Genomic DNA, 22,427 nt, shown 5'->3' with positions numbered 1-22,427 from the left:
AAGTGTACTCCAAAATAAAACTAGGGGCTCCTGGGTAGCTCAGTTGGTTAAACATCCAACTTAAGCTCAAGTCATGATCTCATGGTTCATGGGTTTGAGCCCCACATCAGGCTCTGTGCTTACAGCTCAGAGCCTGGAGCCTCTTCAGATGTGTCTCCCTCTCTCTCTCTGTTCCTCCCTCACTTGCGTGCTCTCTCTCTTTCTCGCTCAAAATAAATAAATAAATCTTTAAAAGGAAAAAAGAAAGAAAACAAAACCATGAGGCCTAAGAGAGAGAGGGCCATATCAAATATTTATTCATGGAAATGTCAGAAAATAATAGAGCAGAGTAGGAAAAGTCTGATTTTCAAAGAGCAAAATTACTGCTAAAACTTGCCACATACACTTAGGACAACAGTTCCAAATCCCAAGTGTTCAAGGCGTAATTTTCCCATGTAGAAAAAATTCAGGCTCTTTGGCCTCTTCTTTCTCTGTCAGCTGAATTTTCACCTTTATTAAACTTTAAATAAACTGGGTCAAAGGAAAATAAAATAGGAAGTAGAGTCATTGTTGTTTTCTGTGCAGTGGATTGAATAGATTTTCCCTGTTTCCCAATGATACTCCCCAGTAGGGAACCACTGTTCATTTTCTTGGATAAACTTCCAGGAATTTTCTGTTCATTTAAAAATATAGCTTGGGGTGCCTGGGTGGCTCAGTTGGTTAAGCGTCCGACTTCAGTTCAGGTCATGATCTCGCAGTTTGTGAGTTTGAGCCCTGCGTCAGGCTCTGTGCTGACAGCTCAGAGCCCGGAGCCTGCTTCAGATTCTGTGTCCCCCTCTCTCTCCGCCCCACCCCAGCTTGTGCTCTGTCTCTCTCTGTCTTTCAAAAATGAATAAACATAAAAAAAATTTTAAATATAGGCTTAAAATTTTATGTTAAGAGAAAAATCTCCAAATGCCATCTGATTTCAAGTTCTTGCTTCTAGTGAAAACTGTTGAAATATAATTTTTCTCGATAACTGAATTTTATAGCATTTATGAAACATAAGCAAGGATTTGAAAAATAAGCTCAGATTGCTTCATAGTGGAGAAATATTTGGGGCTTAAAAATTTGTTGCTCCTGCCAACTGAGAAGGGGCAAGAGAAAAGTATCTGGGTCAAAGGAAACTTTAGCTTTACATATTTAAATAAATCATGTCTTCTGTTCCACTAAACCCAGAAGTTTTAATAGGCAATACTGCTTGATCACAGAACATATAAATCAAACCTCTGAGTTAGAATATCATCTCTGATGCTGAGTAAGTGAGACTACGCCAGCTGAGGACAGTTTTCCTGCTTCCTTGAGAGGTACATGTTAATTTAGTTCATGTTAACATTTGGTAACACTTTTGGTAACATTTGGTAACACTTTTACTCTTTTCTATTTTCTAATCTCTTTTCATGGAATGAAACATAGTTTTTCATTCCATCTTTTACTACAGCAAAGCATTTCTCTAAGCAAAGTATTAGCTAGTCTAAATAGAACCTCAGTACACTTCTTCCAAAGTAAGTGACGTCCTTGCAAATTTAGATGCTTTTCAGCTTGGCTTAAAAACATGCTTCGTGTTTTAAGGATGAAGCAAGTAGAGTAGGTTTCCTTGGAATTGTTTTATGCGTAAGGATATAACAATTCTTATTAGTGTCTAAGAAGCTAGTAGATTGCATAGCACAGTGGCATAGCCTACTATAGAACATTGACTTTCAAGTGAGATCTTTATTTGAATCCCTGTCATAACACTTGCTGTGGGCCCCTGAGGAAGTTACTAAAATTCTGAATTTCACCTGTAAAATGGGGTTAGTAAAACCCCCATCATAAGACAGTTTTAAATATTAAATAAGATGACAATGTGCATTGCTTAATATATTCTGCACAGTAGGCACTCAATAAACCATAATTACTGTTACATTATTAAGGTAAGAACATTCTTAAAAACAGTTCTTAAACTTCTCAATGACTTCTGAAAGAATAGAATAGCCCATGTTTATTGTAAATTTCTATTTGGATTATTGGATTTCAAACCTACCCAAGATTAACATGTAGCATTTATTCTGCTTCCCCGGTGTTTTAAAACGGTGAAGGAGATGATCATATGAAACAAAAAGATAATCTGCTTTCCATATTTTTAGTACTTATGAATTGTGATTATAAACACCATAAAAATAAGTGTAATAATACCTCTCCTGTCTGCCTCATTTGCTTATTATAGGGATCAAATGAAACAACGTATATGAAATTGCCATGTAATATACCAAGTACTGGCACACAAAGACAAAATATCATAGTATCAATATTACAAGTAGTAATGTTACCATTAGCTACTAATTATTGTGTATTCACTATGTGCCACTGTTATAAATGCTCTTTAGAGAGCATTTCTTTAAGTTTTCATTTTAATTCCAGTTAGTTAATATACAGTGCTGTATTAATTTCAGGTGTACAATATAGAGATTCAACAATTCCATACATTACCCAGTGCTCATTACAAGTGCACTCCTTAATCCCCAGCACCTCTTTCACCCAACTCCTCACCCACTCCCCTCTGGTGACCGTCAGTTTGTTCTCTAGAGTTGAGTCTGTTTCTTGACTTGTCTCTGTCTCTTTTTTTCTCCCCTTTGCTCATTTGTTTTGTTTCTTAAATTCCACATATGAGTGAAATCACATGGTATTTGTCTTTCTCTGACTTATTTAGCTCAGCATAGTATTCTCTAGCTCCGTCCATGTCTTTGCAAATGGCAAGACTTAATTCTTTTTTATAGCTGAGTAATACTCTGTTATATCCATATATATATATACACACACACACACACATACATACCACCTCTTCTTAATCCATTCCTCAATAAGTGGACACTTCTGGCTGCTTCCATATCTTGGCTATTGTAAATAATGCTGCAATAAAAACAGGGATGCATCTATGTTTTCGAATTAGTGTCTTTGTATTCTTTGAGTAAATATCCAGTAGTTCCATTGCTGGATCACAGGGTAGTTCTATTTTTAACTTTTTGAGGAACCTCCATACTGTTTCCATAGTGGCTGCATCAGTTTTCATCCCCAACAGCAGTACAAGAGGTTTGGTTGCTTTTTATCCACATCCTTGCCAACACTTGTTTTTTGTGTTTTTGACTTTAGCCATTCTGTCAGGTGTAAGGAGATATCTCATTGTAGTTTTGATTTGCATTTCCCTGATAGTAAGTGATGATGAACACCTTTTCATGTCTGTTGGCTGTCTGGATGTCTTCTTTGGAGAAATGTCTGTTCATGTCTTCTGCCTATTTTTAATTGGATTATTTGGTTTTTGGTATCTGTTTATACCCCAAAACATTGTATTTTGGATACTAATCCTTCTTGAGATATGTCATTTGCAAATATCTTCTCCCATTTGGTAGGTTGTCTTTTAGCTTTGTTGATTGTTTCCTTCACTGTGCAGAAGCTTTTTATTTTGGTAAGTCCCAATAGTTTATTTTTGCTTCTGTTTCCCTTGCCTCAGGTGACATATCTAGATAAAAGTTGCTATGGCTCATGTCAAAGAGGTTACTGCCTGTGTTCTCTTCTAGGATTTTTATGGTTTCAGGTCTCACACTTAGGTCTTTAATCTATTTTGAATTTATTTTTATGTATGGTGTAAGAAAGTGGTCCAGTTTTATTCTTTTTCGTGTTGCTGTCCAGTTTTCCCAACACCATATGTTGAAGAAACTTTCCTTTTTCTATTGGATATTCTTTCCTGCTTTGTTGAAGATTAATTGACCATATAGTTGGTGACTCTGCAGAGTCTTATTTAATATTCACAGAATCCTTATAGGTAGATATTTATCCCCATTTTAGAATTGAAGACACAGAACAGTGCTAATTAGATTTGAGTCCAGAACTCTGACTTCAAAGCTCACATTCTTAATCACTGTATTTCTGATAGGTAAATGGGCTAGGAAGTAAAAGATAAAATCTATGCAAAATTAAACCTAGAATTCTAGCTTATTATTTCACTACTTTTTCTAGGCTATCAAATTATGTTACAAGTTATTTGAAAGTGTGACTATTAGAAAGTAATTCTTTTTTAAGCTCATATGTGTAACTGTTATTTCTACTCTTTCAAAAATGCCTTATTCATAAAGAAATTTTGGTTTATATATACAATGGAGTACTACGTGGCAATGAGAAAGAATGAAATATGGCCCTTTGTAGCAACGTGGATGGAATTGGAGAGTGTGATGCTAAGTGAAATAAGTCATACAGAGAAAGACAGATACCATATGTTTTCACTCTTATGTGGATCCTGAGAAACTTAACAGAAACCCATGGGGGAGGGGAAGGAAAAAAAAAAAAAAAGAGGTTAGAGTGGGAGAGAGCCAAAGCATAAGAGACTCTTAAAAACTGAGAACAAACTGAGGGTTGATGGGGGGTGGGAGGGAGGGGAGGGTAGATGATGGGCATTGAAGAGCGCATCTTTTGGGATGAGCACTGGGTGTTGTATGGAAACCAATTTGACAATCAATTTCATATATTAAAAAAAAATGCCTTGTTCATAAAACACACAGCACAGAAGTTCCTGGGGCACCTGGGTGGCACAGTCGGGTAAATGTCCATCCCTTGATTTCAGCTCAGGTCATGATCTCACAGTTCATGAGTTCGAGCCCCACATCAGGCTCTGCACTGGCAGCATGGAACCTGCTTGGAATTCTGTCTCCCTCTTTCCCCACCACCACTTTTCAAAAAATAAATAAACATTAAAAAATACTTTAAAAAATAAGTTTCTATATCTTATCTAATTCTCTATGTGCTGCTTGACAGAGGGGAAAAATGTATTGGTAAGACTGTGGGTCTGAAAACAAAAAAGAAGTTCTGCGATACGACTCTTTTTTTTTTTTTTTTTTTTTAATTTTTTTTTTTTTTCAACGTTTTTTTTATTTACTTTTTGGGACAGAGAGAGACAGAGCATGAACGGGGGAGGGGCAGAGAGAGAGGGAGACACAGAATCGGAAACAGGCTCCAGGCTCCGAGCCATCAGCCCAGAGCCTGATGCGGGGCTCGAACTCACGGGCCGCGAGATCGTGACCTGGCTGAAGTCGGACGCTTAACCGACTGCGCCACCCAGGCGCCCCTGCGATACGACTCTTCAAATTAAGTTTAATGTAAGTTGAGAACTTGACAGGAGGATATTTCTGCCACAGATTTTACATGCATCTAGATTAATGATGGCCTCAGAGACACTTGTATATTCAAATATGAAGAAAAAAACCCTTTTCATTTAAAAAATGTGTTTTTTTAATGTTTATTTTTGAGAGAGAGAGACAGAACACGAGCGGGGGAGGGGCAGAAAGAGGGAGACCCAGAATCAGAAGCAGCCTCCAGGCTCTGAGCTGTCAGCACAGAGCCCATCACGGGGCTCAAACTCACCAACCATGAGATCATGACCTCAGCCAAAGTCGGCACTTAACTGACTGAGCCACCCAGGCGCCCCCCCAAAAAACTGTTTTCAAATGCTAGCAGCAGACAATAAAAAATCCTGGTGTGCTGTAGGAAATACAACCCGAGCAGAAGACAGGACGTCAAGAATGGAAAATCAATAAATGCTGTGAAGTCCATGTGTGTGTTTATGTTCCAATGATAGCATATGTTCAAATTAAAATAGGGATGATTTACATAAGTTTAGTTTTTGAAACAAAGTTAAATGCATTTAGAAAATGGTAGACTTTACCTCCTTCTCTTTGAACTATGTGATAGAGGTGGACATTGTGTAGAATACATTCCAGGTCATGGTCTGTGTGGCCTTTGTCACGCATGTCATCCACCGAATCAGGGTAGATGACTTGATCGCGAAGACTCCCAAGAGACATGTATGGCCTATAAAACACCAACCACATAAGAATCCTCATACAAAGCCATTTTAGTTTACTCAGTGTGACGTTCTTGTGGTCTGAAAGCTCGAGAGCACGTTTTAAATACTGTATTTCTAGAATTACATTTATTACCTGGTGACGAGTATTTCTCTCTCAGGCATGACAGGATAATACTCTGTTATGTTCATGTAAAAATTTATTGAGACATAGCTACAAAGAAAAGTTTCCTCAAGGAATAGTTGGATACTTTCACACAGAAACACCTATCTTGTTTCACTGTATTTTATAAACATTGCTTCTGTAATCCGTCTAAAATTATTTGAGTTAAATATTATAAAATTTGAGGTTTTGGCCCAGAGACGTGCCCAAGCAAAACTTAAAAAAAAAATACCATTAATTAGGGGCAGCTGGGTGGCTCAGTTGGTTAAGTGTCCAACTCTTGACTTCGGCTCAGGTTGTGATCTCAAGACTGTGAGATCGAGCCCCACATTAGGCTCCACGCCCAGCTTGAGATTCTCTCTTCCCCCTCCCTTTGTTCCTCCCCTGCTTACCCTCTATCCCTCTCTCTAAAAGAGAGAGACAGAGACAGAGAAATGCCATTAATAATAAAATGAGTGCAAATTAAAACTACACTGGACTTCTTAGTTTTCAGATGGTAAAAGTTCAAAAACTTGACAACTTACTCAACTAGCAACCTATGGAGAAACAGGTAGTCTCAAACACTGGTGACAGTGAAAAAATGTACAACGTTTTGGAGGGGATTTGGCAAACCATCATATATTTTGGCCTTTGAACCACTTCTGGCAATTTATTCTAAAGATATACTTCAAAAATTACAAAGATAGAAGTGTGTAAGGCTATCCATCATAGCATTATCTATAATTGCAAAATATTGACAACAACCTAAATGCCCATACAAAGGAGACTGAATAAACTACAGCATCTACACTGTGGAGCTGTAAAACAGGATGTGGACCATCTCTACAGAGTGATTTTCCAAAAAATATTTTTATGTTGAAAATCAAAGTGCAGAAGTAGATGTATAGCAGGGTTTCTCAACAGCAGCATTATGGATAAATGAAACCAGTAATTTGTTGTTGAGGGCTTTTTTTTTTTTAACATTTATTTATTTTTGAGACAGAGAGAGAGCATACGGGGGAGGGTCAGAGAGAGAGGGAGACACAGAATCTGAAACAGGCTCCAGGCTCTGAGCTGGCAGCACAGAGCCCAACGCGGGGCTTGAACTCACGGACTGTGAGATCATGACCTGAGCCGAAGTTGGACGCTCAACCGACTGAGCCACCCAGGCGCCCCTGTTGAGGGCTATCTTATGTATTCTAAATGTTTAGCATGGGGCGCCTGCGCGGCTCAGTCGGTTAAGCGTCCGACTTCAGCCAGGTCACGATCTCGCGCTCCGTGAGTTCGAGCCCCGCGTCAGGCTCTGGGCTGATGGCTCGGAGCCTGGAGCCTGTTTCCGATTCTGTGTCTCCCTCTCTCTCTGCCCCTCCCCCGTTCGTGCTCTGTCTCTCTCTGTCCCAAAAATAAATAAAAAACGTTGAAAAAAAAAATTAAAAAAAAAAATGTTTAGCAGCCTACCTGGTCTCCACCCACTAGATGCCCCTCCCCCAATAGTCTCCAGACATTACCCCCTGCACCAAACCATCCCCATTTGAGAACCACTAATATACAATATACTACCTTTATACAAAATGAAAGCGAAATGAGAAAGTATACATTTATCTGCTTATATTCATAAAAGGAAACAAAGTAAACCAGAAACTAGTAAAATTGGTTACCTACTAGAGATTGGAGAAACAAGGCAGAATGGATAGGGGAGGGAGTGGCCTAAGTATCCTTTCTGTATATTTTTACTTTTATTTTTTTTTAAATTTTTTATTTTTTAACGTTTTTTTATTTTAGGGACAGAGAGAGACAGAGCATGAACGGGGGAGGGGCAGAGAGAGAGGGAGACACAGAATCAGAAACAGGCTGCAGGCTCCGAGCCATCAGCCCAGAGCCCGACGCGGGGCTCGAACTCACGGACCGCGAGATCGTGACCTGGCTGAAGTCGGACGCTTAACCGACTGCGCCACCCAGGCGCCCCTATTTTTACTTTTAGAATCATGTTAAAATGTCATTGTTCAAAAAAATAGCATTAAACCAATAAGGGTGAAGGAAGAAACCTTAACATTAAGTACAAACAGAAACACATGAACTGAATAGTATATCAAATGAATAACAACCACACGGAAGGGGGAGGAGGTAGTGATCCATGAAACCTGTGCGTGGCTACACTATTTCAGTTGAAGACCAAAAGAACCACAAAGAAATCTTGAACCTTATTTGGCAAGTTTCTTGTTGGTAATCATATAGGTGTAGCAATTCTGAAATTGTTTTACCCATGTTGCAGGATTGACCAAAGAAGTAAACATTTTAATAATATTAGGAGGTAGGGTTCTCACTCCTGAAGAAAGAAGATATAAATACAGAAGGTGAGAAGGAAAGAAAGAACTGTAATATTTAATTTGAATTAGAGTGTCCATATAAATCCATGCTTAAAAAAAAAAAATCTATTTTCTGTTCTGTCTATATTTGGTATGTCCTGATGTTATCCTCTGAGAAGGACACAACATCATTTACATACTGTAGTGGGTTGAACTGCAGACCCAAGAAGATATGCCCAAGTCCTAAACCCCTGGTACCTGTGAATGTGACCTTATTTGGAAAAAAATGGGTCTTCTCAGATGTAACTACGCTAGGGATCTCCAGGTGAGATTATCCTGGATTAACCAGATGGGCCCTAAATCCAATAATTGCCCTTATAAGCAGAAGAGAAACACAGGGAAGAAAGTCATGTGAAGACGCAGGAGAGATTGGGGTTATGTTGTCACAGGCAGAGGAATGCCTGAAACTGCCAGGAACTGGAAGAGGCAAGAAAAGATTCTACCCTAGAGCTTAGGGGGTTTAGACCTACCAAGACCTTGATTTTGAATTCCTGACCTCCAGAACTATGAAAGAATACATTTATGTTGTTTTAAACTGCCAAGCTTTTGGTTACCCAGCAGATCTTGGAAATAGGTAGTATTCTTGCACTAAAAAAAAAAAAAAAAGGTAACCTGAATCATAGCATCAGGAAACTACCAATCAAAACTAATTCCAGGGACTTTCTTAAAATAATAACAACAGTTCTGCACTCTATGCATATAAATGTCATAAAAAAGAAAAAACAACAACAAAGAGAAGCTGAGGAGGTGAGATTAAAAGAAACTAGAGTAACATGGCATCTTAGATGCAAATGAATTGAGAAAAAGTAGTTATTATAAAGGATAGCATTATGATAATTGGAAATTTAAAAATAGAAAATTTAAATATGGGAAGTTGTTGGGGCTCATTCGAAGGACACGACTGCCAGTTGACCATGAGCTGGACTGGGACAATCGAAGGCTCTTCACCCCCTCGCACGTGCTTGGAATGTATGCTCTGCCTACCATTCCCACAGCTGGAACCGTTTCCAAGGAAGCAGCGTGAGACAGCATGGTGTTATTGGGACCGTCTGGATGCTATATGTGACTGAATCCAGTTAAGGCCTCTATACAAACTTAAGATTCTGGTGGGCAGGTGCAGAGATCCACTCACCTTGTAGCTGCCCAGGACAAGCCTCATATGGTAAGTTCCCTTGCTTATTACCACCTGCCACCTGCCAATTAGGAATGGTCTCTTCTGTCTACTTTTGCCTCCAGGGACAGGGGCCAGTTTGGGAACCAAAAGCGTGTTTAGATAATAATATCAATGTGAATTTTCATGAATTTGATCATTGTACTGTGGTTATGCTAAAGAATATCTTTGCTCTTTGGAAACACACCCTAAAGTAGTTACGGATGAAGATTTATGATTACTGCAACTTACTTTTTAAAGGGGAAGGGTGTGAGAGAAAGAGAGAGAAAGTTGAAGGTTTTAAATATAAATATATTTTTGTAGGTCACTCGTCTGCCTATTTTCCCATAACGTGCAAATGATTTAGTTGGAGCACAGATAACACAAGGTTATTTTACAACAGGTTTAACTAATATTTGAAAATAAAAGTATTTATATTTTAATGAGTATATATACATTTCTATAAAGATTTTCAATGGGGTCTTTAAAAATATGGGAATCCCTGGCCATATTTTAAAAATTGATATATAATTCACATATCATAAAATCCACCCTAGTAAAGTACACATACTTTTTGAATGATTTTTTATTATATTCACAAGCTCATATAACCATTGCCACTATCTAATTCCATAACATTTTCTTCACATCAAAAAGAAGCTTCATACCCAATAGCAGACACTCCCCATTCTTCCCTCCTCCCTGTCACTGCCAATCACTAATATACTTTCTGTGTCCATGGATTTGCCTATTCTGGACATTTCATATACACGAAATCACACAATATGTGGTATTTTGTGATGGCCCTTCTGTTAGCATAATGTTTTCAGGTTTGTTCATGTTGTAGCATGTCATAGTATTTCATTCTTTTTCATGGCTGAATAATATTCCACTGTATGAATATGCCACATTTTGGTAATTCATTCATAAGTTGATGGATGTTCCAGTTGTTTTCGCTATTTGACTATTAGAAACAGTGGGCACACACCTAAGAGTGGAATTTCTGGGGCATATGATAATTCTTTGTTTGTTCTTTGAGGAACCACCCAACTGTTTTCTGAAGTGACTACACCATTTCTGGTCACATTTCTTCTACCATGTCCCTATATGTTCCTCTCTTCTATATCTCTTCTATATCTTCTGCCTTATTCTTTATCTTTCCTTCTCCAGTCTAACCGTAATTTAAAAAAAAAATCAGAATTAGGATGCATAATTATTTGTTTACATTATATTAAGCATTCATCTAACGTGACAATATCCTAAGTTAATATCTGGTAATAATATTAGTAGCATAAAATAGAAACCGACTATTTGAGTCAATGAGTAGTTTTTCAGCTGGTACTCAGACAAGGAAGAAATCCAAGGAAACCTTAGTAGGTAGTACTTTTGCTAATTTCCAAAGTAAATTAGAAGCACAGATATATTCTATACCTTAGTATAAACCTCAGATATAATTCGATCTATAGAACAGCCATGACACAATATATAAGGGAGACTACAATGAATAAAATACACCTGAACATTCATTTCACAAGTGTTTCTACAGGATTCTACCATAAGACTTGATTAACTGGTAATATTGGATGAAATCATATTTTATATCTACATTTCAGGGAAGACAGTATAGAGTCATAGTTGTGATAATAGGCTCTGGGCTGAAATTCCAATCTTACTATGTACTAGCAATGTGACCCAAATTCTGAACTAGAACTACCTCATTTTTAGAGTAACTTACTTTATTGCATTTGTTATGAAAACTAAATGAAGCAGTGGGTTTATATAAATCTTAAATGAAGCAATGTAGTCAGCAATGAAGTACTTCTCTTAGTAACTGGAGCACCACTTAGTTCACTGGAGCAACTTATAAGGGCCTCGAAGGTATTAATGCATGTAAGGCTTCCTTCCATGTGCTTTCTTTGTAAGAAGAACTTGGAGGAGAAAAACTTTGTAACTTCTTTAAAAGGCTAATTTACATTATTTATGATTTTGCTACGCTTTTTGAAATATGTCAGTTTTCTTTGATGAATAGATAGGGAAATTTATTTCAAAATGGCTCTTCATTATAAGGCAAAGTAAATATGTTTTTGCAATGCTGAAGTTTTTATTGAGTTTATAAGTCTAATAACATTTTGAATAAGCACTCTTGAAATAAAAGGCAAAACAAAACAAAACAAACATGGTGTTTAGCCACAAAGTATTTAAAATTCAATCAACATGAGATTTAAGCAAAATGCCAAATCATAAACATATTATGATGCAAAATGAGGAACAGCAAATGTGTCCACATAACTTATTATTTGAGCTATTTGTTAATCAAATGATGTAATAGAATATGAAAACTGCTAGTTTGAAAATTTATGTAAAGGGAATACAGATGAAATTATAAAAAAAATTTATAAAATTTTATATTTATAAGGACTCAACAAATATTGCTTTATTAAAGTCCCATTTTCTCTCAATTATTGTTTAAAAATCATGTAAATGGTAAAAACAACACATTCTATATGTGTCCAATGAGGTACATGGCAACTAAGGATACTTTGATAGGTTTTATTAATATACGCATTTAAAAATATTATGAAGCCACCACCAAACTCTCTGGAAAAGCTATATCCAGAGAAGTTGGGACGATACTGAGTGTCTTCGGAAACATAACAGATGAGGACCTTATACCCAATGTTTATGTGATTAATTTGCATGTGATCCTTTCCAGCTCATAGGCCTGAAGTTTAACGTTTTAAGCTAGCTCAAGTTCCTCTGGTCCTACTAGAGTTTTACAGAATTGATAAGCACTTAAAGTACCCTCTACTGAACTTTCCTTTCTAGACATATAGACCTATTCAGATCATCTTCTAAATATTTCAGGTAGACCAGTTACCATGTCAGAATGTTATTAGCTTACTTGCTCTGGCCCATCAGAGAGGGGATCCTGCAACATACCTACTACAAGCAACAAAATAAATAGATTGCTTATAATTAGCAGATATCAAAGAAGAAGCACTAACTAGTTTCAATTTACTCTTCTCTAAGTAACATTTAGAATCACCACTATTTGCTGTGAAAAAGGTATCGGAATAAATTCATAGGTATCACATTATAATTTAAATAATAATTATTATTTAAACAATTATCATAATTGTTTTTCTTTGTAATCTGGGATGACTTCAAATGCATCTATATTTAAAACTATTAGTTATAATAGTAAAATTAAAATTATTTCAGATCAAATCAATTCGCAGTGATTATGGCTTTTTATATTTATATTACAAATGTCTCAGGGTACACTTATAATTTGTATTCTACTCCCACTTTTCTGTGTTAACATTTAAAAATCTGACAGTTTATGATTGCTTTGGTAAAATGCATTAACATTTCTTAGAGTTTATACTCATGGTATCTCTATTTTTTTCTTTAATAGAGACAAAAGTAGAAAGAAGGAGAAAGTGTTGAGAAATGTTGGCTCTGTCTCTTGTGCTTGGAGTCTGGAATGATCACCCAAAATGTGAAATGTTTCATAGTCATCTGGAATTTAATTTTCAACAATGGTTATAAAAATTTCACAGCAATATTAACTAGATTTAAACATGATATGTGTTAAATTTAAGAATAAGGTATTGCTAAGTACTGCCATGTAACCATAGTGATAAGAAGTTAGCAATCTGAAAGCCATAAGGTCTAGCTATTAATAATTCATATAAATGTACACACTGGGACCAATCATGTCATCTGATTTTTCTCATGAATAGCAAGAATTAAATTTGAGTCCTCAATGCATAAGTCATTCCTAATATTCTTTAAATAAATGTGTAGCAAAAAAAAATACTCAACTAAAGAGATATGAACTATTATCGAAATTATATTTTTAGAATGTTATTCCTAGGCACCAAAGGAGAGATGTGCACTGCCCCCTGAAAAGCAGGGACTATATTTATTTCCAAGTAATAAGAATAATGTAGTGGAATAATCAAAGTATGGCTAACCTGATGAGAATGCAAACTTCTTAAAAGTCAACTTTAATCGCTTCTCGGCCTTTTGGCTAAGATCAAGTATAAAAGTCAACTTTAAGAATATTTATCATTATATTAGATTACCATTTGAAATCCCTATTATTTGACTTTTTGACCTACAAAAATTCTAATTCCATATGGTGCAACCTAATAATTGACCATAAATTGAGGAAAACTTTTAGAAGCAAAGGAAGATTATTTCCATTATTATTTTCATAAATTAACCCATAGAAGAGTTAAATATGAAAAAAATTATCCTAAATATTTTCCCAAGCAAAAGAAAGCTATAGGAAATTGTTTACATTTATAGATTCTTTAAGAGAGTTTTAAAAAACTGAACTGTACCAACTACTACACAGGAAGTACCAAAATGTATACTTTCAATTGTCAGCCAATTGCCCAAAGATATTTATGCAAAGTTTACTTGCTTTTAGTCTAATAGTTATAAAGCAAAGGAAAAGAAGTGAATTAGCTACAGCCATATAACTGAGCCTTCTTCATGGCAAAAATCATTTCTTTTACAAGGGACATGTGAAGTGGCAAATATTTATCCCCATCATAAAGAGGATTACGTGACATATCTAGTGCATGCAGCAAAATAAATAGTTTGCTTCCTAATTAGTATATGGAGCCAGACTGATTTGGCAGTAGAAACCAAATCTATGGAGATGTTCATCTACTCATTTATTCAATCATTCATCAGGTGTTCATTGCACTGTTATAATATACTATTCTTTAGATTCAGTAGGTACCACCAGTGACATACAGATATGCAGATGCCCTTTCTAGCTTATATTCTATAAAGATTTGTTCAACAGTAACTCAACATGGGCAAAGTCTGTTCTAGTAATAACTCTTACTCCCTAAGCTAATCTAAATCTAATCTCCCCAGATTTGTCTAATTTGGGGGCAGCAAGACCAGTGTATGTGTAACCAACTGGGTATGGGGCTCCATGAGTAGCCCTGAATTAAGCATATCACATTCTTCCTTTATTCCAGCAACCCTTTCAGACCAACATTCCACTCAGGCAATGGTCCGGGTAGCCTGCATCTTACTTAAATAAACACATTCTTTGTCCTTCAGAGGCTCTCCCTATTTTTTTTTTGCACTTAGAGATTCATTAAGAATCAAAAAGTCTGAAAGCTAGAAACCCAGAGGAAAATGGTAATTGAGATATTTAACTTGCATTCCCCTATATTCTTACTTAGGTCCTTTTCCAAGCCACATCCTCATTTTTAAATCTGACAGCTGAGGCAAAAGAAAGGAAAAAGAAAAAAAAAAAAAGCAAAGCAAAGGAAAGCAAGGATCTCACTGAAAATACCTTATTGACTATGAGGGTACTCTGTCTGCCATGGAGAGAGGAGGCAAACTAGGTCTTCTAACGTCCCTCCTGATCTCACATGCTCCTGGTTCTCTAATAGTCATTCTCTGGTTTTATATGTGTGGCTTAAATGATGGTCTACTATAACGTAGTTCTTCTATCCCTCCAAATAGGAAATCCTGGATTTGGGACGTATTTATATAGAAACAATTCAAAGGAATGTGCAGATTTTTTTTTAAATGATTTTTTAATGTTTATTTATTTTTGAGAGACAGAGACAGACTGAACAGGGGAGAGGCATAGAGAGAGGGAGACACAGAATCTGAAGCTGGCTCCAGGCTCCGAGCTGTCAGCACAGAGCCCAATGTGGGGCTTCAACCCACGAACCAGGAGATCATGACTTGAGCTGAAGTTGGATGCTTAACCAACTGAACCACCCAGGTGCCCTAGGATGTTCAGATTTTTAAGTATCTACAAAACTCATTTGACACATACACATCTTGGCCTGCAATGCAGTTTGTCAATGTGGGTGCTTTTGGTGTTATTTAAGTGTTTTGTTCATTCTGTTGAACTACTTAAACCAAAAATCTTGCAGTGTTCCAGAATACAGTCTCTTTTTTTGACAACATAAAGGTTAAATAATGATTTTTGACGCCATAATCCATTGTTAAAATTAAGATTTGCTTGTTTTATATCTCTTCAGGAAGCCTGATTTTAAATTAAGGGAATATTTTTAGAGATTTTTTAAAACTTTATAGATAAGTGGGTTTTAGAAGAATACGAAAGAATAGAGAACATATTCTAATCTGAAAGTGATCTGAACATAGTTTAAAGGAATTTCAATGTTACACAAGAATATAGTTTCCTTCACATTAACATAAATGAATGACAGGCAGTACTATGCTAAAATTGCCTGGGATTGCCATGTTCCCCCAGCATTGTATGGACCTCTGCTTCTGAACAATAGCTTAATATTAATACAGATTTAGCATACCAAACAACCCTAGATGGTGATACTTGCAAGGTCAGGCAAGAGAGTAGTAATTTTTTAGAGAAATATGCCCTGCTGCTAGCAATACCCAAGTGAAAATGACTTTAGAGTCAGACACACGTAAGTTCAAATGTTAGCTGTAGTCAGCTGCTTGACTTCAACCTAAGTTTTCTCACCTATAAAATAGGAATACTAATGCCAACTTTATGTGTTTTCATACAGAAAAATTAGGAACATATAATATGTGTAGAATAGTGACTAATGCATAATAATTAGTGTATTTTAAATTAACAAAAAGCAAAACAAAACATAAAACAAAGTAGTAAGTCCAGAGATACTTAACCCTTGCTAAAGATGCCCCAGGATCCATCAATTATTTCAAGAGGTCATAAGATTATCAACTAAAAATCAATATTAACTCACTTTATGGTAAAAAATAACATAGGCTAGTCAACTATACTTCAGTAAAAAAAAAAAAAGTAAAAATGCATAGGCTAAATCATTAAAGGCATGAGTAGAAATGCCATCCCAGAAAGCATGGATTAAATGCTGGCACTGTTAAAAGAAGAGGTTTCATGTCATAAGCTCATCTAACTAAGAACAACAATTGAAAAAGACAGAAATTTTTGAAAGTGAATGCAAACTATAAAAGAATCATAGTTTGTTATTCCCCATAAATCTGGGACAGCGCTCAAGAAGATTTAATTACTATGATTGTCTGAGAAAACATTTAAGGTCAAACAGTGGTTTATTTTTTCTTTTCAATCACAGGTAGATGTTTTTAATGTGATTATTTTGTTAATCTGAAAATAAGAGGCAGTGAATGCAGAGGGATTTATATCCAGAGATTTGATGAACTCTAACTTCGGGCTCTGAAATGCTATGTAACTCAAAGTATTAAAGTCTCTAATCTCTTTGAACTCCAATTTAATTATTCAAAATATTCTATTTAGCATGACTTATGCAGAGCATAATCAGTAAGTGCTGTTTATACATTAAAAGATAGTCAGAGGTAACTATATTTAATTTTCTTTACAATCTTTTTAATCATGCTATCATTCTTACATACAATCAAATTTAGGATTTTTCTCTTTCATTTAACTTAAAAATGTGGTTCATAACTACTTTATTAAGCAGTATTTACATTTAGTCTAGAAGATTAAGCTACATGGTACTTGAATATACTCTCCTGGAATGAAGTAGTAAACAATTACTGAACTGATAAATAAAATGTTTTTTTTTTTATAATTTCAGAATATCTGCTGACAAAAGAGAATGAGAAGTAATGATTATAATAGAAGTTATGTCATCTTTTATATTTCTCAAGGAGCATTAACAGACTAAAATTTAACATATAAGCTTATATTACATATATAAGGAAAATGTACCATTTACTTATAAAGAGGAGACAAGTTCCTTAGGTGGAAATTAGACAAATGGCAGACAGACTCACAAAGTACCAAAAAATTTTAAAAACTCAAAGAGGGGTGCCTGGGTGGCTCAGTTAGTGGAGCATCTGACTTCAGCTCAGGTCATGATCTCACAGTTTGTAAGTTCAAGCCCTGCATCAGGCTCACTGCTGTCAGCACAGAGCCCGCTTTGGATCCTCTGCCCCTCCTCTGCTTACTCTCTCTCTCAAAAATAAACAAACAAATGTTTAAACTTTTATTAAAAAAAAAAAAGTAATTCAAAGAACTTCAGCATGAAGAACACTTTAGCACTGCTTAAGGACCTAGGGGATGGGTACTGTTATTTCCGGGATATATCAATGACATAATATTAATGGAGGTGAGTCTAATAAATGTTTGCTTTTCTCAGAGTGGTATATTAGAGGAAAGGTGGATAGGGCAACCTTGCTTAGAAGTGTCCAAAAAAGAAAAACAATAATTGTATGTGTACTTGAATCTGAGGCATTTCTGATCTATTTAGTCATGGGAGAAACATCTAATTCATGACAACTGTTAAAATCCTAATTAACTTTCAAAACCTGGGTCAAATGACACACTGTTATATCATGGTTTTCCTCCTTTTGAACATCTACAGCATTTCTTGCTTTTCTTGAGGCACTTTTTCCTACTTTTATTGAAGTTGATTGCATGTTTTTGTTTATAACCAAATTTAACATAAGCTCTACATTGAGAGTGATTATGTCTTACTGTCTATCCTACATAGTATCTTATAGCAGGGCTTTAATAAACACTTAAAATTAAAAAAAAAAAGAGTATTGACAAAAAATAATATACATTAATGTTCCCAAGATATGAAGTATAATATCCTGGCCATTCTATGCCTCTTTTTCCTCCTTTTGTTTTTTCTGTTGTCTGTTTCTTTTACAAAATGTTTAGTCAAATTTAATTCAACCCTTATAATACAGTCCTCTCACTTTCCTAACCTTTTACTTCTCAACCCCCAAAGTCAAAGATAGACAAAAATTTGCACAAGTTTTCTTTCCATACACAATTATGGGAAGTCTGAATCTATTTCAGATCTGTTGAATGTTAAGTATTAAGGCATAAAGATTGAGTAGTAACAACATCATGGTTAAAATTTCTGTCCCAAGATATTTCTACCAAGGAAGGGTAGTGAGAGCAAGAGCTCTAGGAACAGAATTACATAGTGGGTTGGTGACCAACTGGAGACTGTTGCTGAGGAGAAATATGTGAAGTATACAAATGGTCCTCTGGATGATTAAAAAGAAGAAAAAGTAATATGAAAGACCCAAGATTTTGCTACCTTTTGTTAATAAACACCTATTTCTTATGTCTTTCTTCCTTCCCTCCCTCCTTTCCATTCCTTCCCTCTTTGTTCCTTCCCCACACTCTCCTTCCCTCTCCTCACTCTATGTGCCCCCAAACCCCACCAAAATGTTTCAATTCCCCATTTAGGTGAATGTTAGCATATAATAATGTTTTGTTAGCAGGTGAACTAAACAAGTAAAAGATTGGACTTTTGAGGTTTAATGGCTGAAGAACTACAACATGACTAATGGGTCATAAATTAGTGGATTAGTGAATGCAAAAGCAGATCACAAATCTACCCTTGGGTAGTTGGGAAGACAGAGAAACTGCACCAAGAATTGACAAAAGAAATTCGGGATCTGTATTCAAGTGGAAAACTTTTCCTAAGGGTCAAGATGGCTAAAGTAGGGAACAATGAGTTTCAGTCATCAGTTTGAAGATTACAATACGGTCACATTATTCAGGAATTTCAGTCTCCAATAGCCTAAAATTGCCAAAATATTTTTTAAAGTTACATCTGAGCAAAACAAAACATTTCACCATATCCCATAGATTTAGACTACTAAATCTACATTAGAGGTAACATTTTTCTTTGCTAAAACGTATCAAATGTTCTAGTAGTTATTGTATCCAATCATTAATGAAATAGGATGAGAGGAAGCTGTTTTGAAACTAATTTATCTAGCACAATATTTATTTCTATTGAACTAAGGCCCAGGTTTTCTTTTATCTGGTTCTCATTATTAACATTGTTTAAGTATTAGAAGACAGTATCTGGGCTGATATTGAGGAGATTTCACAATTTCTTAGGAATTCAGGTTTCCCAGCTTGCAAAGTGAGCCACAGCAACACTCTCTGAAGATGTGATTTAAAATGTAAGTGTCGGGGGGGGGGGGGGGGCGCCTGGGTGGCGCAGTCGGTTAAGCATCCGACTTCAGCCAGGTCACGATCTCACGGTCCGTGAGTTCGAGCCCCGCGTCAGGCTCTGGGCTGATGGCTCGGAGCCTGGAGCCTGTTTCCGATTCTGTGTCTCCCTCTCTCTCTGCCCCTCCCCCGTTCATGCTCTGTCTCTCTCTGTCCCAAAAATAAATAAAAAACGTTGAAAAAAAATTAAAAAAAAAAATGTAAGTGTCGGGGCGCCTGGGTGGCTCAGTCGGTTAAGTGTCCGACTTTGGCTCAGGTCATGATCTTGCAGTCCGTGAGTTAGAGCCCCGTGACGGGCTCTGTGCTGACCGCTCAGAGCCTGGAGCCTGTTTCAGATTCTGTGTCTCCCTCTCTCTCTGACCCTCCCCCGTTCATGCTCTGTCTCTCTCTGTCTCAAAAATAAATAAACGTTAAAAATAATTAAAATAAAATAAAATAAAATGTAAGTGTCCCAATTTGCTTAATTAGAACATTTATTTTCCTCAGTTCACTTTTTTCTTTTGAATACAAATGATATTATTAGATATGCACCTTAACAAAATCCACTCCTTTTCCCCCATGAAAATAACAATGAGATCCACCCTCTATCAAGAAGTCTTTCAGTCATAAAAAGTGAAAACAGGGAGATTTTAATAAAGTCTGTTAGTGAGTCATGAAATTTATTCTGTAGGTACATAAAACTCGATCCTGTATTCACTTTACAGTTTTTGTTTCTGCCAAAGTAGTACTTAATCAATATTCTGCTTCCCTAAATTAATGCAATAAACCATTAGATAATAATTCTCATTAATACGAATATTTGAAGAAGAAATGTTTAACTATTGGCAAATATTTTGAAGTAGGTTGTCACAGCTTTTTTTGAAATCATAAACACTTATGAGATTATTTTCAAATGTTCTTGAAAAAAATCAGCAGTGTTTAGGATATAAGAAATAAATACTACATTTAGTCTCTCTTGGTTTACATATACATTTATGTACATTCTATGCTTTTTTGCATATTATTTTGCATATGAGATATTTGTCTTATAAAATTTTAAATATAAATACAAATTTTCATATTTCTAGAAGCTATATAATGAAGATAAAATGACTTTTAACAGTAATTATTTTATTTTATTTTATTTATTTATTTATTTTTTTAATTTTTTTTTCAACGTTTTTAATTTATTTTTGGGACAGAGAGAGACAGAGCATGAACGGGGGAGGGGCAGAGAGAGAGGGAGACACAGAATCGGAAACAGGCTCCAGGCTCCGAGCCGTCAGCCCAGAGCCTGACGCGGGGCTCGAACTCACGGACCGCGAGATCGTGACCTGGCTGAAGTCGGACGCTTAACCGACTGCGCCACCCAGGCGCCCCATCAGTAATTATTTTAAAACACATTTAGCCTTAAAAAACAGAGTTTCAGTCTCATTTCTTCTTAACTAAGTTGCAGTTGACCTTTTGCTTAGCCAACAGTAAATTTCATAACTAAAAACAGGTTTCTCAGTGATTTAGGTTCATTGCAAAATAACATAGGTCTCCCTGAGGGCAAACACTGGGATTTATGTACTTTCTTTATTTTCCCACTTTTTAAAGATTTGGTAAAATACACGTGGCATAAAATTTGCCATTTTAACCATTTTTATGTGTACAGTCCAGTGGCATTACTTTGGTTTTTTTTTTTTTTTCAGTTTTACTGAAATAAAATTGACATACAACATTGCGTAAGTTTAAGATATAAAAATGTTGATTTGATGTACTTATATATAGCAAAATGATCACTGAAATGTTACCTGATGACTTTATCACTTCACATATTTATCATTACTTTATTATGGTGAGAACATTTTAGATTTACTCTCTCAACAACTTCCAAGTGTATGTTATTGTTAATGGTCATCATGACACTGTGCATTAGATTCCCTGAACTTAATCATCTTCTAACTAGAATTTTGTGCTCCTGACCAACATCTTCCCATTTCCTCTACTCTCTGGCTCCTGGTAACCACCATTCTATTCTCTGTTTCTATAAGTTTGGCTTTTTTAGATTCTACATGTAGGTGTTATCATATAGTATTCATCTTTCTTTGTCAGATATTTCACTTAGCATAATGCCCTCAAGATCCATTCATGTTGTCATAGATACCAGGATTTCCTTCTTTCTCTTGGCTGAAGAAGTTTCCTCTGTGTGTGTGTGTGTGTGTGTGTGTGTGTGTGTGTGTGTGTACTATATCTTCTCTTGCCATTCAACTGTTGATGGACACTGAGGTTGTTTTCATATTTTGGCTATTGCAAATAATGCTGCAATGAACATGGGAATACAGATATCTCTTCAAGATCCTGTTTTCATTTCCTTTAGTTACATATACCCAGAAGTGGTATTGCTGGATCATATGATAGTTCTTTTTAATTTTTTGTGGAGCTTCCATACTGTTTTCCATAATGGCTAAACCAATTTACATTCCCACTAACAGTGCACAAGGATCCCCTTTTCTCTACATCCTTGCCAACACTTGTTATCTCTTGTCTTTTTGATACCAGTCATTCTCACAAGCGTTAGGTGATATCTCATTGTCAATATGGTTTGCATTTAGTGATGTTACCATCTTTTCATGTACCCGTTGGCCATTTGTCTTTGAAAAAAGTGTCTATTCAATTCTCTGCCCATTTTTAAATCAGACTGTTTGAGTTTTTGCTAATGAGCTGTATGTGTTCTTTATATTTTTTGGATATTAAACCCTTACTAGATATAAGATTTGCAAATATTTTCTCCCCTTCTATATGTTGATGTAGTCCCACTTACTGATTTTTGCTTTTGCTGTTTGTGCTTTCGGTGTTATATCCAAAAAATCATTGCCAAGACCAATGCCAAGGAGCTTTTCCCCTACTTTCTTCTAGGACTTTTATGGTTTCAGGTCTCACATTCAAGTTTTCAATCCATCTCAAGTTCATTTTTG

The 22,427-nt window shown here is 35.9% G+C and overlaps 2 protein-coding genes across 3 annotated transcripts in view; one reads left to right on the top strand and one right to left on the bottom strand.

Moving 5' to 3' along the window:
• C8H12orf40 (chromosome 8 C12orf40 homolog) overlaps positions 1–22,427 on the top strand; it is a 257,398-nt gene that overhangs the window by 107,461 nt on the left and 127,510 nt on the right. The window contains exon 5 of one of the 2 annotated variants that reach the window (XM_058743119.1): positions 9,352–9,518. The gene's annotated coding sequence lies outside the window, so the exon portion shown is untranslated. Of the gene's footprint in view, positions 1–9,031; positions 9,519–22,427 lie in introns of those variants that run through there. The other variant, XM_058743120.1, reaches the window with a different exon arrangement.
• ABCD2 (ATP binding cassette subfamily D member 2) overlaps positions 1–22,427 on the bottom strand; it is a 67,683-nt gene that overhangs the window by 14,704 nt on the left and 30,552 nt on the right. The window contains exon 7 of the mRNA XM_058743117.1: positions 5,711–5,856. Coding sequence (XP_058599100.1) covers positions 5,711–5,856 — 146 coding nt within the window. The remainder of the gene's footprint in view (positions 1–5,710; positions 5,857–22,427) is intronic.

Source organism: Neofelis nebulosa, chromosome 8 (genome assembly GCF_028018385.1).
Source record: "Neofelis nebulosa isolate mNeoNeb1 chromosome 8, mNeoNeb1.pri, whole genome shotgun sequence".
NCBI lineage: Eukaryota > Metazoa > Chordata > Mammalia > Carnivora > Felidae > Neofelis > Neofelis nebulosa.
Note: the sequence above shows the minus strand (reverse complement) of the source record. Positions and strands in the feature narration are given on the sequence as shown.